This window comes from Eucyclogobius newberryi, unplaced genomic scaffold (assembly GCF_026437365.1).
Source record: "Eucyclogobius newberryi isolate DKJ021-1_F unplaced genomic scaffold, fEucNew1.0.hap1 SCAF_16, whole genome shotgun sequence".
Lineage (NCBI taxonomy): Eukaryota > Metazoa > Chordata > Actinopteri > Gobiiformes > Gobiidae > Eucyclogobius > Eucyclogobius newberryi.
In genome coordinates, this window is record NW_027315790.1 from 18,476,863 (window position 1) to 18,488,760 (window position 11,898).

The 11,898-nt window shown below is 45.0% G+C and overlaps 2 protein-coding genes across 2 annotated transcripts; both read right to left on the reverse strand.

Annotated features, from left to right (window-relative positions):
* Nucleotides 1-778: 778 nt before the first annotated feature.
* Nucleotides 779-4,306, reverse strand: LOC140361430 (cytochrome c iso-1/iso-2-like). Its single transcript, XM_072447139.1, has 3 exons — nt 4,148-4,306; nt 2,498-2,675; nt 779-1,456 (listed from the first exon to the last, which is right to left on the reverse strand). The coding sequence occupies exons 2-3, from the start codon at nt 2,664-2,666 to the stop codon at nt 1,311-1,313; spliced, it is 315 nt and encodes a 104-aa protein (XP_072303240.1). The 5' UTR covers nt 2,667-2,675; nt 4,148-4,306; the 3' UTR covers nt 779-1,310.
* Nucleotides 4,307-10,411: 6,105 nt separating this feature from the next.
* npvf (neuropeptide VF precursor) lies at nt 10,412-11,591 on the reverse strand. The gene is made up of 2 exons (XM_072447140.1): nt 11,398-11,591; nt 10,412-10,928 (listed from the first exon to the last, which is right to left on the reverse strand). Exons 1-2 carry the CDS (start codon nt 11,560-11,562, stop codon nt 10,434-10,436), a joined length of 660 nt encoding a protein of 219 aa, XP_072303241.1. The 5' UTR covers nt 11,563-11,591; the 3' UTR covers nt 10,412-10,433.
* Nucleotides 11,592-11,898: the final 307 nt, after the last annotated feature.

An 11,898-nucleotide genomic window follows, 5' to 3' on the forward strand; every position in this document is an offset into this window, starting at 1 on the left:
TGCTGCAGAGGAGGCAGAGGAGGTCAGGTTCCAGCGGAGTGCGCCACTTGACCACGGCAGAGCGGTGGCACTGGCAGCACTGAGCGGGGAGGAGGGGAGGACAGCGGGACACAGTCTGGTGCACGGTCTGCTGGTGGGGTCTGGATGCTGATGCTGATGCTGATGCTGATGCTGATGCTGATGCTGATGCTGATGCTGATGCTGATGATTATGATGATGATGATGATGTGGAAGAGCGGGGAGAAAGAGAAATGGCGCCACCTGCTGGAGATATTAGCTCAAATGACAGAGAAGCCTACAAAAAATGCGCTATAGGTTGTCATAAATATTGGGACATGATCAAGGACATCACTTGGTTCTCATGCATTTAAATAACATTAGAAATAATTGGTGATTTTTTAGATTGTAGAATGTGATGATAGATAGATATACTGATAACCAGAGCCAGTTTTCCCTATTCATCACATGGCATTTCTATTATAAAAATGGGGGGGGGGAAAAGGTCAAATCTGATCAGCTTTTATTAGTGACTTGACCCTAAAACTTGGTATGTATATATTTCTTATTTTTATTTATTTATTTATTCATTTATTTATTCATTTATTTATTTAAGAATGTATTACACCTGGCTTATGTGCTATTGCCTCATCCACTCGACCACACGGCAGCACAAACTTGTTTTTTATTCTTTTATTATTCAGTTTGATGAAGAAATTGGGTAACACCAATTAAATAAAAATCTCACTAATTTTGGGATCATTTTGCATCCTAAAATTGTCTTGGTTGGAGTCCAAGACTTTTCATTTATTTATTTGTCTATTTGTTTATCCAGGTAGGTCGACTGAGAAGTAGTGCAGGAATGTTTCATAAACCTCCAAGTTCACAATATATTGTATTTGTTTTATAAAATGTATTTAACATACTTTCAAAACAACAAATTAGACACATAATATTCTCCATCTCTTGGTGTGCCACCGAAGAAAGCCAGAATAGAAAAGACAGAAATATAGCCCTATATCTGAATCACAATTTCCCCCAAAATATATTAAAATTACAGTAGAAAAATATAAATATTCCAACGTTTAGCTATAGAAAGTGAGAGTATTTGTGTGCGTATGTGACAGGTCAAACCCGTACGTATGGACAAAAAGCTAAGTAAATCTGCCCTATTTTCATACAAAACTCTAACGTTACCAGCAAAGTGACATATAATGCTTTTGATGAGAAAATAACACTGTAAACATTAAAGATAATCTGTTCCGTTTGAAATACTAGAAACCATTCTGAATCTCGGGCCCCCAGCGTGGGCATCAGGAGGTGGAGTCTTTGAGGTAGGCGATCAGGTCTCCTCTCTCTGTCTTCTTCCTGATCCCGCTGAAAATCATTTTGGTTCCAGGGATGTACTTCTTGGGGTTGGTCAGGTAAATGTTCAAAGTTTTTTCATTCCATGTGATTCCTACAAGCACAAGGAATGAGTTAAAGTGACTATAAAGTAAGAAGAAAGAGCTTGTGATCAGGAGTACCTAGCTGGAGGATTAGCCTGAGAAACATGTACCCTCTCAAAACAAAAACATTACAAATTATGGAAGAGGTAAATGTGATTTTAATGGAGAAACTTGGATTAACATTAAAATATTACAAAAGAAAAAGAAAACCACTCTAAGTCTGGCTTAAAGAAATACATTTTACATTGTATTTTACATGATTTGTTTATTTAATAGGAGATTATGATAGACACTTTTTGGCTTTTGATGAAGGCAAAATCGTAGAATCTTGTTTTACACCAGACAAACACTTGACACAACAGATATTTTGGAGACTTGACCTTATTTTTATTTTTGTGAACCTCAAATACAGTTTTGACTCTAGAAAGTAGTATTTCTTTTTCTAGCCTTTGTAATAGAAAAGGCAAGAAAAAGAAATACAAACATATTTCTAGCCGAGTCTTCATAAACTCCACACAGGATGAACTACAGATTGTTCAGGAAGTGAACCTGAGAAATGGTAGTGTGAAGAGCGGCCCCATGTCATATTTACAGCTGAATACATTTGAGTAAACTGTGTCCCTCCTTTAAATTGTGCTGCCATTTGTTATCATAGACATGTCAATGGAACGGAATTTAATTTTGTGTACGGTTAGGCCAATTATCTCATGTAATAAGACTTTGATTTGTTCAGCTTTTGTTCACAATACATATCACACACTGTTAACTTGCTTCACTTTGCCTCTGCCCCGGGACGACAAATGAAAATGAGCTTGTAGCTATTTCTAGTTTGTGCAATATATTTATTGTCAGAGTTTGGCAAAGAGGGATAATAGTCATGTCAGTCCTTAACCTGAAACTGTAAATATCAATAGACTTTTAATTTAGATATTCATATAAAGATAAATACTATAACTGATGCTAAATATTGACTCCTGTCTCTTGGTTACGGTTAGAGAGGGACATGTTCACTGACTTTCCGTCCCCCACAGCCTCAGCACGACTGCCCTCACCTTTCTCGATGTTGGCATCGGTGTAGTTGTATCCAGGGGCCTGTCCCGTCTTCCTCCCAAACAGACCCCATAGGTTGGGCCCCACTTTGTGTCGGCCCCCCTCCTCCACAGAGTGGCACTGAGCACACTTCTTCACAAACACGGACTTCCCCTTCTTTACGTCCCCCATTGTTAGAAACTGAGGAGAAAACATAAAGAATGGAATGTTTGTCAAATGTTTGTGTTGCAGTTGTGAAGAAATATCACCACAGTCATGATTATTTGTGGTGGAAAGTCACAAAGAGTAAAAGTACTGTACTAAAGTAAATGTTTTAGGTATTTGTACACTTTATTATTATTTCACTACATCTGAGAGCAGGTATCTGTACTTTCTACTCCACTACATTTTTGAACAGGACTGATGAGTAAAAAGTAAATTTCTTCAGTTTATTTTGAAGCATGTTCACAGCACATGCTGCTTCAGGGGTTTGAGTTTAAGTTTGGGTCTTAAACAAAAACACATAAACTAAAATTACTGGACAAATTATTAAATACACCATAGCTTATCGCTTATGTGGAGCAAAATAATAATTCACAATTATTTATCAAGATGCTTTAAATACTTCTCAAAACCTGTGCAATACTTCATACGTAAATGCTTTCATTTACTTAATGGCTTCTGTATTTTTACTTGAGTAACAACACTGAGTGCTGTGTTCCACCAGTGATTATTAAGTTATGCGAGGCAGTGGTTCTTAACCTGGGGGTAGAGGCCCCCGTGGGGGTCACAAAATCATTACAGGGGGTCCCCCAGATGATATAAAGCAATAGTCTTAAACAAGGCTTCAAATGGAGTGGTGAATGGCTAATTTACCTAGGTCGATTCCCTCAAAATAAAACCAAACATTAGAAATGAGGCTACATTATCACTTTGGGGGTACTTTTTATCTTTGGGGGTCACAAATGCCAACAGTTGTTTTTTTCGGGGTCACAACTGAAAAAGGTTGAGAACGACTGATATAAGTTTGTAACTTTCTCGTCCCTGCAGGATAAAGTGCTGCTGACAGGAGCAGAGGAGCCTGAGGACCTGAGATCTTGATCCAGTCCACCCCAGGGCAGCTGTGGCTACACATGTGGGGTAAAATGAATACACTTGTACAATACTTCTCCAGGCATTATTATTTATCAAAAACAAAACATCCAGATGTTTAGTTAAAATATTACTTCAGTACATGTTGGGGTGTAACAACTAAGTTGTGACTGAGAATAAATGTAATGAAACAACTTTAACACAGAAAACACAGAACATAGAGCATGGCACGGAGCGAGAGCAAACAACACATTCAATTTTGACATTTTGTATAAGTCCCATTTGGTCCAAAGTCTTAAAAAATGTATAATTTATGTCCAATCCTTGCCTTCTACGCCGCCATGTTAGCTTTTAAAAACATCGAACAACAAAGAGATTGAATAAGATCAAATAACTATACAATACTTTAAACCTGTTGATGATAAGAAAACACCGCAACCAAACCTCCTTTTTGTTCCCTTATCTTTAGCTTGACAAATGAAACATAAGCTGAGTAAATACTCCAGGAAGTTTCCTCTCGTCCTTCTCTTTCGGGCTTGTTTTGACTCATCCCCACAGGCAGCCAGCACAGGACCTCTTACCTGAACACAGCCCCAGGTACAAGCTCCTTCAGCTCTCCAAAATGTGTTCAAACAAACTGTACACTTTTCCGTCCTTAGCGTTCAGAATCCTGGGTTTTAATCAATCCCATACGAGCAGAGCCAGTGGTTCCACGAGAGGAAAAATGTTTGGTAACTTTAATAGTGAAGCTGTTACCCAATAGCCACACCCCTTTTAGGATTGTGCTGCACAGGACATTACTTGTTGTTTTATAACGTGAAATAGTGTAAACAATAGAAATACAACACACGAAAACAATATAAATACAAAATATAACTGCTCTGAAGAAGACATATTATACTTTTGTCTGATATACAGTTATGCTCTATGACACCCTGGGCAATTTAAAACACAACATTCTATTCTGATTCCTACCTCCCCCGGTTTTGAGCTTAAATTTGTATTAAATGTGTGGATCTTTCTAGAGTTTAAATGTTTTAGCATGTGTCTCCTTTAAAAAACACAGAGACACAGGAAGACACCACCTCATGACATCAGCATGTGGAATGGAGTGTTTTTGTTGCTTTAAACCTGCTCATAAGCGCTCCTACTCCTAAGTCCTCCTAGAATAAAACTTACTCTACATAAAAAACGTTCCTTTTAAATATCGATGATTGTTTAATATTATTTGTGAATAGACTGTAGACATGACATATGTGACATTTGCATATTTGTTGTAGTGCCTGTCAGTCTTATTATGTCAACACAAATAATCAGTTAGTCAGCCCTTATATTTTAAACGTGCTGCAGCAGACTTCTGAATACTTTTACATAAAGATTAGGCTGTTATCAGAAGTCATGCAGTTTCACAGTTTAGTATTGAAGTAATACTAATAGTCAGTGTGTGTATACTGTGTAGTCTGTAGTCTGTTTATACAGCGTAGTCTTTGTAGTATAAAAACAGAAGAACGCGGAAGAACTACATTCCTGGCGCCACAGCCCTGTGGGGGAGGGAGGGTGAGAGAGAGAGAGAGAGAGAGAGAGAGAGAGAGAGAGAGAGAGAGAGAGAGAGAGAGAGAGAGAGAGAGAGAGAGAGAGAGAGAGAGAGCAATATTCACTTATATATTGCTGCCTGGTTATCACTGAGCCAAACATATTTCTAAATACTGAAGGGTTTTTTTTGTGTTTCTATGGCTTTATTTTTGATCAGTTTTATTTCTCCTCTGAAAAAGCCACAGGAGCCCACTACAGTCACAATATAACCAGTTGTACCAGTTGTACCAGAGGGTTTAAAGGGGAAGAAATGGAGGTGAATAGGACTTTAGTTATTTCCCCATACAAATCAATGAATATGAATTGATTCAGTTAAATAATAATCTGATTGGACAATTGCTTTCTTCTTATCCAGGGCTGGGTCGCGGGGGCAGCAGTCTGAGCAAGGAGGCCCAGACCTCCCTCACCCCAGACACTTCTGGCAGGATCCCGAGCAGGCCAGCTGAGAGATAAGTCATAGTCCCTCCAGTGTGTCCTGGGTCTTCCCTGGAGCCTCTCCCTGGTGGGACATGCCTAGAACACCTCCCCAGGGAAGCGTCCGGAACAGATTTCCGAGCCACCTCAGCTGACTCCTCTCCAGGTGGACTGAGTTCCTCACCCTGTCTCTAAGAGAGCGCCCAGCTACCCTGCGGAAGAAACAGTTGCTGAATATACCTTTGCTAAAATTTGAAGGCTGCCAGGACAAGCCAGAAATCAATTTTAGAATTTGATCTCAAAACGTCAAAATGTGTTATAACATGTCTCTATGGAGATGTTAATGCTTCTCCTGGACAGATCCACAGCATGGCATTGAACCTATCTCTTCTTGTCTTTTAAACAGTGTCACAACCAAATAGTGACTACCCCTATTCCCTCTATCTGATAATTGGACATTATTAAAAGCTTGTAAACCCAACACACATGTCCAATCAGTGCTGCTGTTTCATTGTGAAATACCTTCTGTTAATTTTTGCAGAACGTATCATTAGCCGAGGGTTAGAAGAAGGGAGGGCTAAGGTACTGTAGACAGGAAACGCCATATTTGGAAATGCCCTGTACAATGTTGAACAGTGGTATTGGACAGTATATAAAACTGTGGTCAGATGGGTCTCAATGTTTCCAGCTCAATGGTCACTGAAAACAGTAAAACATATGTTGGTTTTTGGGGGGATTTGAATTTTAATTGTATAGTAATAGGGCATAATACTGCAACATATTGTATGTACACTGGAGCATACCATACTAATACAGCCTCAAAACTGACAGCTTCTTAATATTGAGCTTAGACACATGAGGCAGTAAATAGTGAAAGTGAACTTTATTGAACACCGTAAAGGAACAAAATAAAGAAAAACTAGCGCAACCCCAGATGTCACAAAAAAGAATGTTGAAGAGTTGCTGATATGCCATATTCCATCCATCATCCATCTTCTGCCGCTTTATCCGGGGCCGGGTCGCGGGGGCTAACCCAGTCTGAGCAGGGACTCCCAGACTTCCTTCTCCCCAGACACTTCCTCTAACTCCTCCGGGGGGATCCCGAGGCGTTCCCAGGCCAGCCGAGAGATATAGTCCCTCCAGCGTGTCCTGGGTCTTCCCCGGGGCCTCTTCCCGGTGGGACATGCCTGAAACACCTCCGGAACAGATGCCCGAGCCACCTCAGCTGACTCCTCTCGACGTGGAGGAGCAGCGGCTCTACTCCGAGCTCCCCCCGTGTGGCCGAGCTCCTCACCTTATCTCTAAGGGAGCGCCCAGCCACACGGCGGAGGAAACTCATTTCGACCGCTTGTATCCGCGATCTTGTTCTTTCGGTCACTACCCAAAGCTCATGACCATAGGTGAGGGTAGGAACGTAGACCGACCGGTAAATAGAGAGCTTTGCCTTTCGGCTCAGCTCCCTCTTCACCACAACGGTCCGATGCAGCGACTGCATCACTGCAGCCGCTGCACCGATCCGCCTGTCGATCTCACGCTCCATCCTTCCCTCACTCGTGAACAAGACCCCGAGATACTTGAACTCCTCCACTTGGGGCAAGGACACCCCACTCACCTGGAGAGGGCAAGCCACCTTTTTCCGGTCGAGAACCATGGCCTCGGATTTGGAGGTGCTGATTCTCATCCCAGCCGCTTCACACTCGGCTGCAAACCGTCCCAGTGCATGTTGCAGATCCGGGTTTGATGGAGCCATCAGGACAACATTGTCTGCAAACAGCAGAGATGAGATCCTGTGGTCCCCAAACCGGACACCCTCCGACCCCTGACTGCGCCTAGAAATTCTGTCCATAAAAACAATGAACAGAACCGGTGACAAAGGGCAGCCCTGGCGGAGTCCAACATGCACTGGGAACAGGTCTGACTTACTGCCGGCAATGCGAACACAGCTCCTGTTCCGGTCATACAGGGACTGGACAGCCCTGAGCAAAGGGCCCCGGACCCCGTACTCTCGGAGCACCCCCCAAAGGACACCCCGAGGGACACGGTCGAAAGCCTTCTCCAGATCCACAAAGCACATGTGGACTGGTTGGGCAAACTCCCATGAACCCTCGAGCACCCGATGGAGGGTATAGAGCTGGTCCAGTGTTCCACGACCGGGACGAAAACCACTCTGCTCCTCCTGAATCCGAGGCTCGACTATCGGTCGGATTCTCCTCTCCAGTACCTTGGAATAGACCTTACCCGGGAGGCTGAGGAGTGTGATCCCTCTGTAGTTGGAACACACCCTCCGGTCCCCCTTCTTGAACAGAGGGCCCACCACCCCGGTCTGCCAGTCCAGAGGCACGGTCCCCGAACGCCACGCGATGTTGCAGAGACGTGTCAACCAAGACAGTCCTACAACATCCAGATACTTTAGGTACTCAGGGCGGATCTCATCCACCCCTGGAGCCCTGCCACCGAGGAGTTTGCGAACAACCTCAGTGACTTCAGCTTGGGTGATGGATGAGCCAGCCTCCGAGTCCCCGGTCTCTACTTCCTCTTCGGAAGACGTGACTGAGGGATTAAGGAGATCCTCAAAGTATTCCTTCCACCGTCCGACGACATCCCCAGTCGAGGTCAGCAGGCCTCCACCCGCACCGTAAACGGTGTTGGTGAGACACTGCTTCCCCCTCCTGAGGCGCCGGACGGTTTGCCAGAATTTCTTTGGTGCCGACCGATAGTCCTCCTCCATGGCCTCCCCGAACTCCTCCCAGGCCCGGGTTTTTGCCTCTGCGACAGCACGAGCCGCGGCTCGCTTGGCCTGCCGATACCCGTCGATGACCTCCGGAGACCTACAAGCCAGAGTGGCCTGATAGGCCTCCTTCTTCAGTCTGACGGCATCCCTTACTTCAGGTGTCCACCACCGGGTTGGGGGGTTGCCGCCACGACAGGCACCGGAGACCTTGCGACCACAACTCCGAGCAGCCGCATCAACAATGGAGGCAGAGAACATGGTCCACTCGGACTCAATGTCCCCAACCTCCCCCGGGACATGGGAGAAGCTCTCCCGGAGGTGCGAGTTGAATACCCTACTGACAGAGGGCTCCACAAGACATTCCCAACAGACCCTCACAATGCGCTTGGGTCTGCCAAGTCTGTCCGGCTTCCTCCTCCGCCAGCGGATCCAACTCACCACCAGGTGGTGATCGGTTGACAACTCTGCCCCTCTCTTCACCCGAGTGTCCAAGACACGCGGCCGGAGGTCTGATGACACGACAACAAAGTCGATCATTAATCTCCAGCCTAGGGTGTCCTGGTGCCATGTGCACTGATGGACACCCTTGTGCTTGAACATGGTGTTCGTTATGGACAATCCGTGGCTAGCACAGAAGTCCAATAACTGAACACCGCTCGGGTTCAGATCGGGGAAGCCGTTCTTCCCGATCACCCCTCTCCAGGTGTCACTGTCATTGCCCACGTGGGCGTTGAAGTCCCCCAGTAGAACAACGGAGTCCCCGGTCGGTGCACTGTCCAGTACCCCTCCCAAGGACTCCAAGAAGGCCGGGTACTCTGCACTGCTGTTCGGCCCGTAGGCCGCCACAACAGTGAGAGACCTGTCCCCCACCCGAAGGCGGAGGGACGCGACTCTCTCGTCCACCGGGGTGAACTCCAACACGTGGCGGCTGAGCTGAGGGGCTATAAGCCCACACCAGCCTGCCGCCTCTCCCCGCGGGCAACACCAGAGAAGTGGAGCGTCCAGCCCCTCTCGAGGAGATGGGTTCCAGAGCCCAAACTGTGCGTGGAGGTGAGGCCGACTATATCTAGTCGATATCGCTCAACCTCCCGCACAAGCTCAGGCTCTTTCCCCCCCAGCGAGGTGACATTCCATGTCCCCAGAGTTAGTCTCTGTGTCTGGAGATCTGGTCGCCGAGGCCCCTGCCGTCGCCCAGATCTCTCTGCACCGGCCCCTTATGGATCCTCCTGCGGGTGGTGGGCCCACGGGAGGGCGGCCCCACGTCGCTCTTTCGGGCTGTGCCCGGCCGGGCCCCGTGGGGTAAGACCCGGCCACCAGGCGCTCGCCATGGAGCACCCATCCCAGGCCTGGCTCCAGGATGGGGCCCCGGTGACGCCGATCCGGGCGACGTAAACTGCCTTGTTCGTGTTGTCATCATAGAGGGCTTCTGAACCGATCTTTGTCTGAAGTCTTTGTCTTTTACCTGTTTGCCTTGGGAGACCCTACCAGGGGCATGAAGCCCCCGACAACATAGCTCCCGGGATCATTCGGGCACTCAAACCCCTCCACCACGTTAAGATGTCGGTTCAAGGAGAGGTGATATGCCATATTGATGAAATGAACAAACCAAAAAAAAACAAAAAAACAATGTGTATAAATACACTTTTTTTTTTTTTTTTGATGAAATGAACAAACCAATGTGTATTTATATTTATTTTATATCTAGTTATAATCCTTTAGGTTTAAATTTGTATCATAATTATTTAAATATTTGTATTATTTATTCTAATTGCTTGCTTCTTTACTGTAGCCTAAGTGTTATATTGCTTAAATGCTAATAAAATCCAAATAAAGAAATAAAATAAAAATAAATATATAAATAAAAACATGAACTGTCAACCTACTCAAGTTTATTCAGCAATTTACAATCAGAAAATGTGATATATAACAAAAATAGGTAATGACATTATCGTTATTTTTTCTGAATCGCCCAAAAAATACACACCCGCCAAACAAGACTTTATTTCCCTTTGATTCGGGAGCAAACTATAGCCAAATACTGACAGAAAATTCACAATCTACCCTGAGACACTATGGATAAGACAAACAGTACACTCATTATTTTTGATGTCCTACCAGTGGAACAGCGATCAATAACTTCGGATTGTCCTGAGCAGGCTCCAGTAGAGGCCATCTCTCTGCATTTCTTGTAACTTCTCTCTGTCGGAACACTGCGGACACAAGTGGAACGTTCTCCCGGCGCGACCGAACCGTTGAGGCAAGGTGGGGCTGTTCCCTGATTTCGGGTCACTCTCCCGCTCGACACGCAGGACGCCGGGATAGGACGAGCGGTCTTGTACGGAGTCACTGTCACGGCCGAAGCGTAAAGGCATATTGGGAATGTTGGGATGGTTTTGGGAGGAGTCTCTGTCTCTGCCGAAGCGTAGCGGCATGTTGGGATTGGTGGGGCTGTCGGGGCTGTTAGCGCGGCCGAAGCGTAGCGGCATATTAGCGTGCAGGTGCAGGGGTTTGGCGGTAGGCGGGTAGAGGCGGATGATGGTGGGCAGGTTGATTCTACTGGCTGTTGGGGCCACGTGAAGGTTAAAGGCCTCCAGATCCAAACTTCTGTGGATGGTGTTTTTGCTCTGGGAATAAAAGCAAAGGACAAGTTAAGTTACATTTTTCTGAGACCATCGCTCGAAAAACAAGGAAAATCATTAGCATTTCATGTTTCAGATCGTATTTAATGACTGAGATATATAATTGCTTTATTTTTTATTTTTTGCTTGATCTTTATTTTAATCATGCCCATCGTGAGTTTTTTTTTTTTTCTTTTTTTTTTTTAAAGATGGAACATTTGTTGTGGTAAATTGGTGACGCATTCTTCTTCTTCTAAAAAGCATGAAATGTATCTGAATTCTAAAATACAGCCATGCTTAATTGGCAGCTACACGCTTCTGTACAATTTAGCATTCGAGCACACATAATTACAATAAATTACGCTCTCCTCAAAATGCATGCGTTGTACAAGTAAGTTGAGTTAAGCCACAACGTTTTACAAATACTCCAGACGACTGTAAAGACTCAAATCCTCTGAAATTGCTCAACACTTACAGGACTCCTTGACCAGTGTGACTGTCCTCTTCCGCTCGGCCTGCCGACATGACCGCTCCTCAGTCCGCTGTACCGTGCTTTGCCATAGATTTGAATTTGGGATGCCGTAACCCCCCCCATACCCCCCAACATGAGCAGAACGCATAGTCCCAGCACAGTCCACATCCTCTGGCCCCACAGTTTCTCTGTGCTCAGATCCCTCTGGTCCCAGGTATTAAAGGCCTAAATATATGCGTCATACGTGCATTTTTAACGCTCATCCCCCACACACGTGCTGCTGCTCATTTGGACTTCATAGATTCTTTCTCTAATGACTCGCCAATTCCACGGAACACTTTGTTTGAGCTATATGTGGCATAATTAGCCCTGAATGAGCCAGTTGGTGTTCTTTGATTAAAAAAAGAAAAGAAAAAGAAAACTGCGAGAGGAGATTATTTTTCTAATACATGCTATGGCTCACGTATGAAAAGTGAAGAGAAAAACGTAGACCGCTTTGTATGG

Coding starts and splice junctions, on each gene's coding strand:
- LOC140361430 (XM_072447139.1), bottom strand. CDS start 2,666: ATGGGGGACGTAAAGAAGGGGAAGTCCGTGTTTGTGAAGAAGTGTGCT. Junction 1,457..2,497: donor CGATGCCAACATCGAGAAAG/GTGAGGGCAGTC, acceptor TTGTGCTTGTAG/GAATCACATGGAATGAAAAA.
- npvf (XM_072447140.1), bottom strand. CDS start 11,562: ATGTGGACTGTGCTGGGACTATGCGTTCTGCTCATGTTGGGGGGTATG. Junction 10,929..11,397: donor CACACTGGTCAAGGAGTCCT/GTAAGTGTTGAG, acceptor TTTTATTCCCAG/AGCAAAAACACCATCCACAG.